We start from the raw sequence: 15,249 nt of genomic DNA, 5'->3' as shown, positions 1-15,249 counted from the left end.
AGAGCTTCTGGTGGTAAGCTCTAGCAACCATCAGCACGTGGGCTGGTGTACAAAGGTAAAAGGACAGTCAGCTGGGCAGGCTAAGTTGCAGCCTGAAGACCAGTACTGTGCAGATTTTTCTAGCATCTTTCTCTGCCATCTTTCAGGGTTTCTACCTCTGTTACACCCACACAAGTGTTTACAGTCTCAAACAACATTTGCTACCAGTCCAACTTCACTGTAGATGTGAGTAATGAAGTGTGAATTTATTGTTGTTGTTTTGAGAATGAACAAATGGTGTTTTAATCTGGTTTTCAATTGATGCTTAATTCCTTATTACAGTTGGGGTGGGCCACATGACTTACGAATACAGCTGTGGGAAACATTTTAAGAAACTTTTTTGTTTTGATTGAAATTGCCAATTTGTCAGAGATTTCAGAGAGATTACTCGCATTTGAAAAAATTAAAAAAAAAAACCACAGTGGAAACCAAACAGATCTACTGAAAGACTGCTGTTGTTTGTTTGTTTGTCTGTCTGTGGCTAACTATCTAGCTCTTCAAGAGCACTTGGAGGGCTAAAGGAGCTGGAAAGTCTCAGCTCCCACACTCTTGGGCTTGAAATCAGGCTTTACAGGCTTCCAAAGGTCTGACAGTCAGACCACCCCAGAGCTGGGCAGGAAATGGAAATTCTGCTGCAGAGGGAATTTCAGCAACAAAAAAGCTACATATTCTTCCAAACTGGAACTAAATCAGATATCAAAAACTTTAAATATTCTGCCAAAGAAAGTTACTTTCCCGGGCATAACTTCTTGGTATGACTTTAGAGTCTATTTTTGAATAATTTGTTCATGAATTTATCCTAGTTTTTATTCCTATGCATTGAAATCCCGTAGCTGTGTTTGTCCAAGTGAGAACTGCACAGTCAGACCATTTCAAAATCCAATAAATAAGAATCAGAAATCTTGAGGAAAGTAGCTGGACAACGTCACATCATCAGTATGTACAGAGATGCAGAATCTGAGCCCAGTAACCGCATGTCTCCTGCTTTTAGAGAACTGGACTGGATGGCTTGGCCTTAGAGCTGGGAGAGTCCCTCATGCTCTCTGGGAGCTTAAAGCTTCTCCTGTGGTCACTGAGAGTGGGGAAGCTCCTCCAGAGGTGGTGCATTGGAATCCACTTATCTTAGATGACAGTAGGGGAAGCCTGTAGTTCCATGGTGCAACTACCCACCCCTCTTCCTTTTACTTCCAAAATTTCCAACACTATAAATAAAGGATTTTTGAGAGCAAAGGGTATTGGTTTGCTGAATATTTTTACATTATTTTATGTATTTCTAAGTAACTCTTGAAAAGGTTTTACTCATCAGTTCAAATAACTAGAGCTGAGGAAAAAACCCCAGGTGAATACTTTTAACAGCAAAGAGAATGCGTTCAGTGTTGTTGGTCTGTAGGATGTATAAGATTTCCCATGCTAATGGGTGTAAAGGTGCGTTTATAGGGTGTTCGTGTGCAGTTCTTACAGAGCTCTGACATAGCGGGGCATGCCTTTTAGATGCCTTTGTTGTACTACGAATAGAATTTATTGGCTTGGATGCCTTTGGGATAGTTTCCTTTCCCCCTAGCAGCTCAGGTAGTGTTATTCTTAGTGAGACTGGGATATCACAGAACACATGGATATCTTTATATCCTTGTATGTGTAATATGATCTGTTACTCTTCCTTAACTTTTTCCTTTGTTTCCAGTGTCTAGTACAGGAGGTAGCAGTGGAAGAGCTTTAAACTGCGAGCTCCACCCACAATGCTACCCAACAAAGCAGAGTTACCCATAGAACAGAGTGGAGAGAGGGGACATACCTCCTTCAACGGCCTTTGCATTCAAGTGGCAGTAGCAACTGGAGTGGAGGAGTTTAAAGCTTCCTTGCACAGGTTTTTTTTCCACAGGATGGAGTTTTCAATGTATTCACCAAAACTGAGATAAAATACAATGATTTCATGAGCAGTGGATCTAGCGAAGCTGAGTTTCCTCATTTGATCCTGTCTTCTCTCTGTGTATTCCTGCCCTGTAATACTTTTTTCCCTCTTGTCTTTCTTTCCCTCTTGCTTTTAACGCACTCTGTTTCTCACTATGACTTTCCTTGATATCTTTGCTTCTCCCTGTATCTCCAGTTGTCCCACAGAGCAACACTCTGAGCTTCCTTCAACATGCCGTACCTGTTTGTTTGAGCAAGGGGCAGCAGGTGCGAGGGTAGACTGGCCGTGGTATTGCAGACTTTCATGATGTTCAGGGCCTGACTTCTCCCTTGCATCAGTTGGAGGACCTATTTGGTTCTTGCCGTTCTCTCTTCAGCCACCAGCTGTCAGAAAACATGTGAGGATGCAAGTTCTGGAGACATTGAGCCCTGTGGCAAATGTGGTTGAAGTTACCCATTTGCTTAAAAAAAAAAAAAAAGAGCTTAGGAGAGACTGCGAAGTAGACAAGTAAACTGTGTTAAAAGTATCACCTAGACATCGTGCTTACTGCTAGACAATGTTTTTGCTTTGTAGCTAAAATGCCTGCTGATGGTAACCTCTTTCCATGAGACCAGTACAAGTGCTAATTGTCAAAACTTGCATTATCTGTTGTTGACCTTTTCTCCCATTGCTTCCATTCTTCACCTTTTCTGCTCTGCTTTCATCCTTTTGTCAGCATGACTCAACATTGAGCCCTGTGGCAAATGTTGTTGAAGTTACCCATTTGCTTAAAAAAAAAAAAAAGAGCTTAGGAGAGACTGCGAAGTAGACAAGTAAACTGTGTTAAAAGTATCACCTAGACATCGTGCTTACTGCTAGACAATGTTTTTGCTTTGTAGCTAAAATGCCTGCTGATGGTAACCTCTTTCCATGAGACCAGTACAAGTGCTAATTGTCAAAACTTGCATTATCTGTTGTTGACCTTTTCTCCCATTGCTTCCATTCTTCACCTTTTCTGCTCTGCTTTCATCCTTTTGTCAGCATGACTCAAGTGCAGTGTTGCCGCAGCCAGCTGGAGAAGCAGTACTGTTCAGATGGGATCGAATTTGCCAACGTGCGTGAGGAGTGTGACTCACACATTGGTCAAAATTCCACCTGTGAGGCTGAATACTTCAAGGTGAGACATCAGAGCTACTCCTGTTCATCTTGAAGAAATGGTATTGACTGTCTAGACTGGTATTAAGGATTGACCTTGAAGGTCACCATACTCAGTACGATGCACATAAACATTTTTGTAGTAACACCTTGTGTCTCTGTTAAGGCTGTCCACTTCGCGATTTTGTGAGAGAAACAGTCTGCTTCGCTCAACGAGGAACTACCTCATTAACTTTTAGCAGAGGGCAGCATGCAGAAGGATGGGAAGTCTTGAATGGAAACTAGTTTTGTGTGAAGAGAAGACATCAGTGCTGTAGGAAGAGATGGGCGAGAAACTCAGACGCATTTCAGACTTTAGCTTTCATTAGAGCTTTTTGGCCTAAGGTCAAACTTGGTGGTTTTCAGTACTGGTAGTCCAAAGGCAGAGAAGTTAATCCACTCAGTGTACTTACAATTCCACGTCCTTAGTTAACATGACTTCAGTTTGCAATCGAATGGTGACATCTGTAAGTTTCTGATAATAACGTTTGATGTTAGAATAAAAATGACTGTTGTTAGCATCTTTAGTTAATCTGTGCCCTGCCCTCTCCCTTTGTTAGTGTCTTTGTCTCTCAATTCTTGAGAGGGAGCATATTCACATTACTCTGCAGAGTGTGTTTAGAAGAAAGTTCCACCATTGAGGTGATGACCTTGACCATGAACAGCTCTGGTCCTTTTACAGATTTGGTGATGAAAATAGATGAGATTGACTTAAATTCTTCTTGCTGCTTAAAGACACTGAATGTTTTGGTTCATTCAGTTAAAAAAATATAGGAGATGGCAGACAATGTCTGACCTGTAAGTTTCGTATCTCCAAAACGGTGGCTGGATCATGTTACTGGCAATCGGATACTGCCGATGCCAGGGCTGGGAAGTAATCCGTGTTCTCACTGTGAGTAGGAGGAAGGTAGCACATGCTGATGAGGCTGGTGGTGTTGGGTTGTCACAAACTCGTCTGCATGTGCAGCATGATTTTCTCATGGTAGCGTGTGTCCCACAGAATGGACCTATGTCACCTCTTGGCCGTGTCCAGGGTATGCCCTCCCCGTAGCATGGAGGTTCCTCTGTGCAACCTTTGCCGTTAGGAGGCCTGTCCACCCCAGTCTGAATGTGGCCTAAAAAACTATTTAACCGTCTGTGTCAGTGCTTTGAAGGGCTATGAACAGATGAATAAGGACTGCGATGGCGAGTACTCTGTAGGTTCAAGTGCCTTCCTACCAGAGGCAGGTTTATAACAGCATCACTATTTTAAAGACATGCTGTGAGACAACTCTGAAACAGAACCCAACTGTTCAGTCAGCTGATGGGAAAGAGGGTTTCCTTGATGTTCCCTTATGTGGGCCTCTCAGCATGAGGAAGAAGAGTTAGTGATGGTGTTTTTTTAAATGGCCAGACTTCTTTAAAGATGGCAGGTTCTCATGGTGACAGCTGTTTTATTAAACAAAACGCACTGGGCCATGATCTCTTGCCCTGAGAATAAATGGCTCAGCACGGCTCATGTCACATAACTGACGTCTTTCTCCCGCAAACCACAGTGCCTGAGGTCTGTTGGAATGCTTACTGGCCTGTGCTAATCCCAAAATATGCTTCAGTATTGTCTGAGATGATGTTCGTTGCCATTAGAGCTTGCTAATATTTAAATGTTACAGATGATGGCAGGACAATGTCTGAGCCCGTAGTCTGTCCTTGTTTAGTTTACTGGTATAAACATAGTCATTCAATCCTTGTGAGCCTTGTTCTGCTCCCCAGTAGGAGTATCTACAGTTAATGACTGTCCTGGGGTAGCTGTAGGAATATCGTTGTAGATAATATCTTTGATCAGTGATGGACACGGATGATGTATGATCTAATATCAATTACATTTTGAATCTGATGATCTTGAGACATACAGTGTATCTGGCAATTGAGCTTTGCTGTGGAAAACAAACCTTTGCATTCACACCAAGCCCATCTCACGTGGGCTTGGATCTCATTTTGCTGCTGTTGGTCCGTTTTTGTTTAGCTTCAGTAGCATGGGAGGGCTTTTGGATCATCTTTGTCTCTTTCAACGAAGCAGAAAGAGGGAATTAGTAATTCAATTAGTAGGATTAATCACAGCACTTTGCAGCAAATGAGGCAGCTAATCTTTATTTCGAATCCAAAACTTGTAATTGGAAAGAAGATAAAAAGACCATGTTTTGAAAACACTTGCCTCAGCTGTTACATTTAAATGTGGCAGGCATAGGTAACGATGGGCATAGGTTTACTGCTTTATTTTGTTTGGAAGCATATCTTTTCTTACCTTGAAAAGAGGATGGAAAATTACTCTTTAAAATCTTCATCAAAATACAGTAAACAATTTTCAGATTTTTTTGCTGATACAGGAGATGTATAAGTGGTTTTATGAAAGCTTCTACCCCAACAGTCCTGCAGAAAGCAGTGAAGCTTCTAGAAATTCAACCTTCTTTAAGGTGCTTGGACATTTCCTCCAAATTTGTCATAGGTGCTTTCTTTTTCCAAAGATTGAGGTACAGCCTTATCTACACAGTTTTGTCAAGAACACTTTGGTTGTGTGTATTAGGTGAGCACAAAAATTGTATTGCTTTGGACTGTTGAACATATTTTTAATTTTTGTTCAGTTCTGAAAAATCCCACTGAGTTATCTGTGGTTTTTTCAGTCTGTTTTTCATAGTATCTACTAGTTGGTCTGAATTTCAGCAAGTGAGAGACCTCTTGTGGACAGATACACAAAAGCAATGTTAGTTCATGGTCCACCCTTCCAGATCTGGTAACTTAAATAGTGACATAAATAGTAAAGCATTATTACAAAATTTAACTAATTAAAAGATGTTATTGATGAAAGCAATTTCAGGTGCTTTCTAATCAGACCAAAAATAAATCTTCAGAATTCTCACATGTAACTGTTTATTCTTTCCTGTGATAAGGCAAGGTCAAGGGATCATAGGAATTCAAGCAGGGTACAGCTTTCTGCCCAAACATCAAGATCAAGGGATGGCTTGGAAGCTGCATGGCTTTTGCTAATAATAGGGGAGAGGCAAAGGAAGCTTGACATTACTATTGGAATCGTTTAAGAAGATGGGGTAAAGCACAAAACCTATTATAATTATGAAATTGTTATATCAAAATGCGTCATGCGCGGTTGGAATAAGTTCAGTTGGAACACGTGGTTCAATGCATGCAATTATGTTAAACAAAGATGCAGTTTCTTACAGGCATTGCAAGCCTTGGCAAGCTCTGTTCTTGAAGATTCGCATGAGCTGGAGACAGGGGCCATTCAAGTGGTGTCTCAACCTGGAAGAAAAAAAGAACATACGTTATTAAACACTTCAAAACCAGCAAGATTAATGATTGCTCTTTACAAACCAAATCCAGAGAATCTGTAACTTCCAATTTGAGCATTGTGCAAAAAGACAGAGAAATAGAGTGAGTCAGTTCATATGCCTAACATTAGAAGCCAGGGAGGATATCCAGAAGTATATGATGTCAAAATTTGGCAAGGCATCAGCTGTATTCAGTAACTTAAATTTAAGATTTGGTTATCAAAAATACACAAGTTTAAGTCAAACAATGAATCTTCAGCTCAGTTTTCATTTCTATCTTCTAATTTATGGTTGTGAAAACTGGAAATATAACGAAACTATAGACAGATGTTTAAAACTTTGAGAAAGATGCCTCAGGAAAATGTTAGAGAAGTTAGAATGAATATTCAGAAATGTTGCAATTCTTGGAAGAGATCATCATCAAGTGTTTATTTCTAAAGTCATCAAGAAAAGCCAGAAAAGAGGAAATAGCCTGCGCGTATTAGTGTCGAAACCAGAGCATCTGCCACTGGGTGGAAGTAGTGGAGAACCAAGTGGAGAAAACCAAAAGGAGTAGTGAGTAACCATCCTAGCAAACAACAGCTAAGGGAAAACACACATCTTAGCATTATGGTGGGCGTGAAAACACCACCTCAGTCCTGGCCAGCAGAGGAGGGTTCCTGCCATGCAGCATTCTGCAGCAGGGAAAGGATTCAGTTGTGTACTCACAGACAAGAGGACAAAATAGCATGTTTATACACTTCAAATTGCTGTAAAGTAAAAAGAGATTGAAGAAACAAGGAAAAAGGATTTTATTATTTTACTTTCACGCTGCTCTAGGTTGTAAAAACGTTTCAGTGCAGTACAGAGAGAGAAACATGTAACACCTTATAAGGGAAAACTTAGAATATATGCAGGGGCCTGCGTCTAGGAGTAATGGAAAAATGTAACAGTTGCCTTTTTTCAATAGCTAAGGTGATGAAAGCACCAAATTACAGAAATTTAGTTCAGTGTTTAGTTATTTTATATTCCATTTGCTCTGTTTAATGATGCAGGCTATTTTCTTCAAACAAAAAAGAGCCTGGAAGAATAATGAAATTAGCAATAAAAGCTTAAATCTGCTTTTACACAACAGTAGCAATTGGCAGACACCAGTTCCAGAGAACCAAACATCTTTGCTGCTTTCTAACAGCAAGAGAGAAAAACGAATAAATCAGCAGTGTCCCCTCCATTTAAAATAAAAGGAAACCTCTACGGGATTAACGTGTTCTGTGCTCGTTTCTGGGTGTATTGTGGGGCCGTAGATCCGCAGGTCTGGAAGAGGCCGATCCTGTTTCACTGCTGGAAGCCGTGCCAGGACTGTGATGCTTTTAAATTATGTTTGATGATGTCGTCTGCTTCTCAGAGCAGAATAGCTTCTCTTTATGACCTGTTAACACTAACCGTGGATGGATCATGTTTGTTTGCTTGTTTGTCTGTTAGTTCAGAGTTTTTTTGTTTTGGTGTTTTTTTTTTTTTTCTTCTGGGAAGTTGAGTAGGGAGTTTAATTATAAACTGTCACGCACTTCATTGATCACGTCCCATTTTATTGAACTGGACACAAAAGAGGAGCAAAAGTCTTAAAGAGTTCTCACTGTTCCCTGGTGTTTGAAATTGAGCTATGCAGGCAAAGAACAATGGAATTTCAAATACAAAATTCAACTACATATGCATAAACTCAACTACAGATTAAAAGGTCTGAGCCTAAGTATACCAGCAGTTCTTAAGGAGTTTGCAGAAAATTTTCCATACGTTTACTAAAGTGAGATAACACTATTGATACAACTGTTCAAGGCCAGGATTTTACTTTTTTTTTTTTTCTTTTTCTTTCTCCCCCTCACAGATATGTTGTGACTGTTGTTTGCTGGGAAAGGCTGCCCAGGTTCAAGGACAGAGTTGTGAACCCAACCCTAAGATAGGATACCAGTGTGGAATTGTCTTCAGAGCTTGCTGTGTGAAGGGTCAGGAAGGCGTGGATGTGTCCATCAGCGATGATGCTCCTAAAAAGGAGCAAGGTATTTTATATTGCTAATTATAAGAGTGAAACATAAAATGATAGGGGTACAAGGAGTGCTTGTATTTTACATTATTTTCCTCTAACTTGAGATCTCCACTGAGGAATTTAATAATGTATGTTTTGGAGCTTTTTGTTTTCTTTTTTGCTAGTGATAGCTAGCCACAGGAGGCTAAAAGAGCGGGGAAGCGGTAACTCAGTTCCTGGTGTCAGGACTTAACTGTAAGACGGGTTATTTTGGCCTCTAAAGATCTTATCTTGGAAACTGAGTATAAGATAATGATTTTAATAGCATTTTGCCCAGTGATAAAATCTTAATTAAAGAGAAGATTGACAACCAATTTTTTTAATTGAATTTAAAAGCCAGATGGGGTTTGCCAGCTTGGCAGAATTCAGATGATGCCTTTTGTGTGAGAGGAAAATGCCTACAGACTGGGACTGTTTGAAATGCTTGGACTGTCTGAGAGAATTGAACATTTCTGGGGAAACATGATACCTGCATTTCTTTCAATACTATTAAAAGAGAGGGGCATCTAGATGGCACCAGCTCTTGACACACGTGTCCATACCTGGTCCACAGGGCTAAAGAGAATGAGCATGGACATACTGACCCTTACAGACCTGGGTTTGGGGTTTATTTTGCCTTTTTTGCTTAGCAGACAGAGTTGAAACTGCAGGAGAGTCATGCTGTATAGTGTTGCCTCCTTCGTGGGCAGTTGAGCAATGAAAACATTATGATATAACGTGTGCATTATGCATTGCAAAGACGGATCTTTGTCAACAAGCAGCGCAGGACAATGTTCCCATCGTTAAACTAAAACAAGCAGGTGGTTGAACATATGTCAAATATCCCTATTGACAATGAAAATTGCCTGTAGAATGGCAGAGCAACCAACATGATAGACACCTTTGATAGTCAAGATAGTCTTCATTTTGTAAGGCACCTTCTTGGACTAGCACCTTGTGTTCACGTTACACAATTGCAAGGCATTCTGCTGCAGAGGGTAAGGCAAGCTGACTCCCTCTGTGAGTCTTTCTTAGTCACATAAAGAGTACCTTGTCCCCAGAGACTTCTACAGAGTCAGACCAGACTTGGGCAAACTTATTGCATTAGCTTGTCTGTGACCAGAACGTATCCCTGTGGCTTGAGGGCTCAGTGTACCAACCCAGGCTTGTGCCACTGCAAAAAAACTTGCTTTCACATCTATGGTGTGTTATTTGCTAAGTGTGTTATTTGTAAGTGACCGCTGGTTGAATAGGGTTATGGACAATCGCTGAAATGAGACTAAGCTTCCCATTCAATAATCAGAGTATTCTGAGATTGTTTTTTCACATCTCACTACCAACCTACCATCTCCCGTGCATCCAAAGTGGTAGGATTGGAGGAAGCCCACGAGATAGTTCTTTGGGCAAGCAGTGGGTTCAGGTAGTGGATGTATTCAGCCTTTGTACATCCTCTGTGTGGAAAGAAAGAACTCTCAGAACACGTGCAGATAGCAGAAGTACTGCTGATCAAAAATCTCCAAGTTAAGGTATGTGAAGTACATTAGAAAAAATGCCATAAGTAGGTGCCCGAAAGCTGGGTGTGGAGTTCTTTTTGGAATGAAGTTTGAATAAATAACTGAGGTTAAGCTAATCTTCATTAAAACTGTGAGTACCTCAAGCTACTGTAAAGTCAGTGGAAGCCAAGCATGCTTCAACAACATGTCTTATGAAAATGAGGTTAAGCTCTGGTTAAAAGCCTAATGTTAAGAACCTGCATTTCAAAATCTCAGCCCAGCTGTGGGGGTTGGGCTCAACTGTGGTTGAGCCCATCTCAACCCCAATCTGTGATCACAGCCTGACTCTCGTATTGAATCAGTCAGATGAAAAATACCCCATGGCTGTGTGCATTTGAATGTCAAATGTAAGAATGGAATAGCTGTAAAATATGTAAATAATGTTCTTTAATTTTGTCCTCTTATTTTTCCAAAACCCTGGTCAGAGTCCCGTCCCAAGTAAGCACCTTTTTGCTGTGAGAAGAAAAGTGCTTTCTCTTCTAATGCCTATCTCTCCTCTTTTTAGTTGAAATTTCAAAGGAGGAACTAGACCAAGAAGATCCTTATCTGCATGATGGCTGCAGAGGTAAGTCAGGTGACTAGTCTTGTTAGCCAGCTCTTCTGTGATTGCCTCCAATAAAAGTGAAGGAAACTAAGATCTAGAGATTAGCCAAAACTTTTTGCCTAGGCTAGTTAAGGGTGATAACAACAGAAGATTATTTCTAAGAAGTAGTGGGCCATTATGTGATGCATCAATGGAGGCATTGTCTCACAGTGCAGCTCATCTTACCCAGCTGAAGCTTAGACTGTACATTTAACCTTTATTTAACTTCTATTTAACTTTTATTTAACTTCTAGTGGGTAATACCTCAGAGGTGTTACCCATTGTACCCACGGAGAACTCTGGATTCCTCAGAACATGAGGATCCCCTATATGAAACACGTGCATTCCTTTATTTTCCTTTTGGGATGATCTGGGTGATTGAATATGAAATGCAACTTGTTTCCTTTTGAGATGCATCACCTGAAAAAAAGGAACAAAAGTGGCTATTGTCCTCATTAGTCAGGCTTTTCTGCCTCCTGGGAAAAATGTGGTATTGGGATATTGCTCTGCAAAGTATTCTGATTTATTGCTTGTCACATGTGATTTACATGTCTAGAAACTTAAACCAGCGTGGTTTATTATTTTCTACAAGCATTTCAGAACTAAGCAATGTATTTAGGATAAATTCAGTTTAATAGACTTATATTTCAGTTGAGAGATGATTTACTGTGCTGCGTGTTGTATAGTTATTACACTCTAGAGAGGCTGGAAATGTCTACGAGGTCATTAGCTAGTCAAAGCCAACACTGGCTCTCCTCCTTGTCTCCAGCTGCTAATTACAAGAGATGACATAGAAAAATGTGTTACATATTTTCCTAGCATTATTCCTGGATGTAATCAGTTGTTGCATTTGTCGGTTAATCAGCTGCCTGCAAGAGATGGATTGGTATGACTAATTACACATTAGAATTTCTGTTTACAGTATATTTTCTGAGAAACTCGACATGCCAAAATTACTTGTGACTTTCCAGACTTCACCAGGGGAAACTTGAATTTCCTAGGCAGTGGAACTTCCAGCAGTTTGTTTTGGAGCACCTTCATAGTATATGAGGAAAAGTATTCTGTTCTCCAGCACCTCCACGATAGGTTTCACTGTGACTGACAGGAGCTCACACTGTTAGCTGAGGTTCAGAAGGTGGTAGGTGTCCATCTCAACCGCAAGACTGCGGTTCCTCCTTATGTCATTGCCTTTGCCAGTAATGCATACAGACCCAATTTTCTGTGGTGTGTTAATGGCCCTGTCCTCAATAGAAATTGTGGCACTTTAAACTTCCGAGTGAATTGAAATAATTTTTGAAGTGTTATAGCTGCATTTGCCCACGCTGATTATGCTTATCTCAAAGTTTTTGTTTAAAGTTCGACTAAGAATATCAATACTCTTACCACGAATAGTTGGAAGTATATAACCTTTTCTCTACAGTGGGAATATTAAATGGTTTTAATATTAATTTATTTTTTAACAAGATCAGAAAAAGGTTTTTTTAATCATGAGCCAAATTTTGTGTAAATTTCCTGTAGCATTCTCTTTCTGTCTGCCAGAGTAACCCCAGCTGTGTTGCACATCCTTTGTGACTCCTGTACATACGTCAGTAGGTCCTTAGTACCCCAGTAGTAAGTCTTTGTTCCTTAGGTTCTCTGAAGCCTTCGTCACCTACAATACCCTCTTCTCCCGTTCATGTTTCCTACCTGCTCAGTAGGAAAAGAGCATGTGGTATAATTAATTCAGGAGTATCGTCCTAATAATGATGGGCTAAAAATAAAGCCTAATGCAGCCAATACTGAAAATGTTTCATTAACTTATGGCGATGCTTCTTGCCTTCCTTATTTTACAGTAATCACCATACAAAGTTATAACTTCCCAGCCAAAACCAGAGAAGGTGTCTGAGTTTACCAGCATTTTCCCTTCAGCTTCTAACAATGATAGGCTATGAGCAGCTCCTTAACTAGTTCCTCCTTGAATTAATTTTTAAAGCTAAAAGAATCCAGTGGTTTAGCCCTTTCCTTCTTTGTGTGTGATTAGTTGTCTGCTTTTCTAAATAAATCAGCAAGCATCCTGTAAATTAACAGTTGTTTCAGCTCCTGTGAAGAGCCCTTAATTATGTAAGACTTCTTGAAATATCCAATTAGGTGGTGGTCCCTGCTCTCAGCAGTGCAGAGACACAGGATCCAGTTACGTCTGCTCCTGCTTTGTTGGGTATCAGCTTCAGCCAGATGGTGTCAACTGTGAAGGTAAAAGAAATAAAACCATTGCCTCGATTATCAACATCCTTGTTTTAAAAGAGCAAGAATAGATTAAAAAGACCCAGATGGAAGAGATCAGAATATGCTTAAGGCAGCTGGGTAAAAAGGTGGGATCATAAGAAGTTGATTTAAATGGAGTGTTGGAATGAGAGTTGTGGGAAGGTGGAGTTAAGAAAGAATCAGTCAAAGAGGTGGGAGGATTTAGAGTGGAGAGAGGCAGAAGACCTTGAATTTATTGTGAATAAAACCAAAATAAAATACCTGCTCTCTTGCAATAGTAGATACTAACCAGTGACGTAGATGAAATAGAGTAGGGTTGTTCAGCCTACTGTTGATCCCTTCTGTTTCAACAGAAAGGATGAAAGCTTTGAGTGGCGTGGGAATAGGGAAGGGGAAAGAATCATCAGGTTTCTTCCAGAAACCTGAAATGGGCTGGGATAGAGCTCATCACCCTTGACTTCACACGTGTTCAATGTAGACATTTGCTTCTGAGCTAGTCAGCCTAGGCTCCTTTCATTGCTAACTGAGAGAAACAAGCACTTACAGGGCACTGTTCATCTTGCCTGTGGCCATTCCAGGATGAAAAGCATTGCTCCTTAGCTGCGCCGCCTTCTGTCATTGACTGAAAAAGGACTCTCTATCCTGAAGTTTGTATATGAGCCACTCACCTAAAGTAGATGTTGATGATGGCCAATAGATGATTGGTCAGATTAACACTAACCTAGTGTGAAATACAGAAAAGAAGAGCTTTTACATTTGATACACTTGGATGTCAAATTTTCTTATGCATTCAGAGAGAAAATTTGAAAATCCATGAAAGAAATGTCTATCTGTAACTATAAAGGAGAATGCTGCAAATTGTGACTTGGGGACTCCCCAGGCCGTGTGTTGGCGGGAGGTAGAGCAAGTGAAGAATTTCTGAAAGTTTGTCTGTTCGAGTAGTCGCCGTAATCATTTGCTGCTGGGCTCAGTCAGATCATGTCGGCCCTTTGCCCTCACTCAGTACCACTTCCTCCTCTTTCTTCAGGACAAAAGTAAAGCAGCAGTCATTAGTCCTGTTACCACCAGCTCACCTTTGAACTTCTCTCTTACCGGTGATTTAATATTTCTTATTTACACTCTTTTTTTAATAACTTTGCATATTCTAGATATTAACGAGTGTATCACTGGGACGCACAGCTGTGGAATTGGACAAACCTGTGTCAATACACTAGGATCCTTTCGCTGTCAGCGAGACACAAGCTGTGGAACTGGTTATGAACTAACGGATGACAGTCGTTGCAAAGGTATTGCCTGTGCAGAGAAACCAAAATCTTCCAGACTTAAGTAAAAAAAAATAAACATCATCATGTCATACTCTTTTACTTTTTGGTAAATACCCTTGTAAGCTGTAGTTACGCAGGGACGCGTAGGTGGTGCTCGTTCTTCTGGTACAGTAGTTTTGCACCTTTTACCTTGCAGATACCAGATCAGGCTGTCTCTGGACTGCTACAAAGGATTCCAGAAGAGATAACTACATTTATTTTATGCTGGCAATTTGTGTTGCATGATGAGAGCTGATGCGAGGGCTGAAATAGTTGATTTGGAAGGCCCAGCACTCACAGTATACACATTTTTCTGGTGTTTACCTCTGGCTAGCTGTGCTCTGGTCCTGTGAATTGGTTGCTCATTAGTGAGTGGACTGACTCAGGCCTGGAGCATATCCGATAGTTTAGTTTCACCTGCAACAATCAAGTTGGCACATTCAGGAGTGTGAAATGAAGTGTGGCAAGTGAAGTGACCAGGTGATTCAATTTGAAAATACTGAGGGAGATGTATCTTTCTGAAAAAAGTAAGCCTTTATCCTCAGGAGGTTTAAATTTGTTACAAAGGGGATGAAGTTCTTAATCGCAACATTCTTAAGGATTGAAAAATAAAAAAGAATTAAAAGCAGTGTTTTTGACTAGCCGTGTTTGAACGCAGAGGTAATAGTCTTTTTTTTACTAAAGAAATTACTGATTTCAAGTTGCATGTAGCTGAAAGGATGCTGTTATGTGCATCCATAACTTCACCTGACATGCATACAGAACATACAGACAACATTTTTCGAAGTATCATGGTCTAACTTTGATTCCTTTGAAGTAAAATTTCTGCTAATTTGAATGGCATCAGACTTAGGCCAACAAATTGCTTAACAGCGAGTATTAACAATCTTTCTCTGATGGGGAAAAAAAAGAGAGTACTGACAGTAAGTTATGAATGTCTTTACACGTTATAAATACCTGGATGAGATGTTAATGCTGTCAATTATTAATGTTATGTTAATAGTGATGAAAATAGAAAACAAGTAACCTTAATGTATGATTTTTAAATGCCAAGTAAAATGATTGAGCTGTGCAACATGTAGAATCCTG

The 15,249-nt window shown here is 40.2% G+C and overlaps 1 protein-coding gene across 2 annotated transcripts in view; it reads left to right on the top strand.

Moving 5' to 3' along the window:
• The window catches only part of FBLN1 (fibulin 1), a 64,181-nt gene that overhangs the window by 4,310 nt on the left and 44,622 nt on the right, over window positions 1–15,249 (top strand). For both annotated transcript variants that reach the window (XM_010144486.1, XM_010144487.1), the window contains exons 2-6: window positions 2,969–3,104; window positions 8,303–8,474; window positions 10,538–10,597; window positions 12,743–12,844; window positions 14,005–14,142. In XM_010144486.1, coding sequence (XP_010142788.1) covers window positions 2,969–3,104; window positions 8,303–8,474; window positions 10,538–10,597; window positions 12,743–12,844; window positions 14,005–14,142 — 608 coding nt within the window. The remainder of the gene's footprint in view (window positions 1–2,968; window positions 3,105–8,302; window positions 8,475–10,537; window positions 10,598–12,742; window positions 12,845–14,004; window positions 14,143–15,249) is intronic.

The sequence above is a fragment of the Buceros rhinoceros genome, unplaced genomic scaffold, assembly GCF_000710305.1.
Source record: "Buceros rhinoceros silvestris isolate BGI_N320 unplaced genomic scaffold, ASM71030v1 scaffold8391, whole genome shotgun sequence".
Lineage (NCBI taxonomy): Eukaryota > Metazoa > Chordata > Aves > Bucerotiformes > Bucerotidae > Buceros > Buceros rhinoceros.
This window is presented reverse-complemented; position numbering and strand designations above follow the sequence as displayed.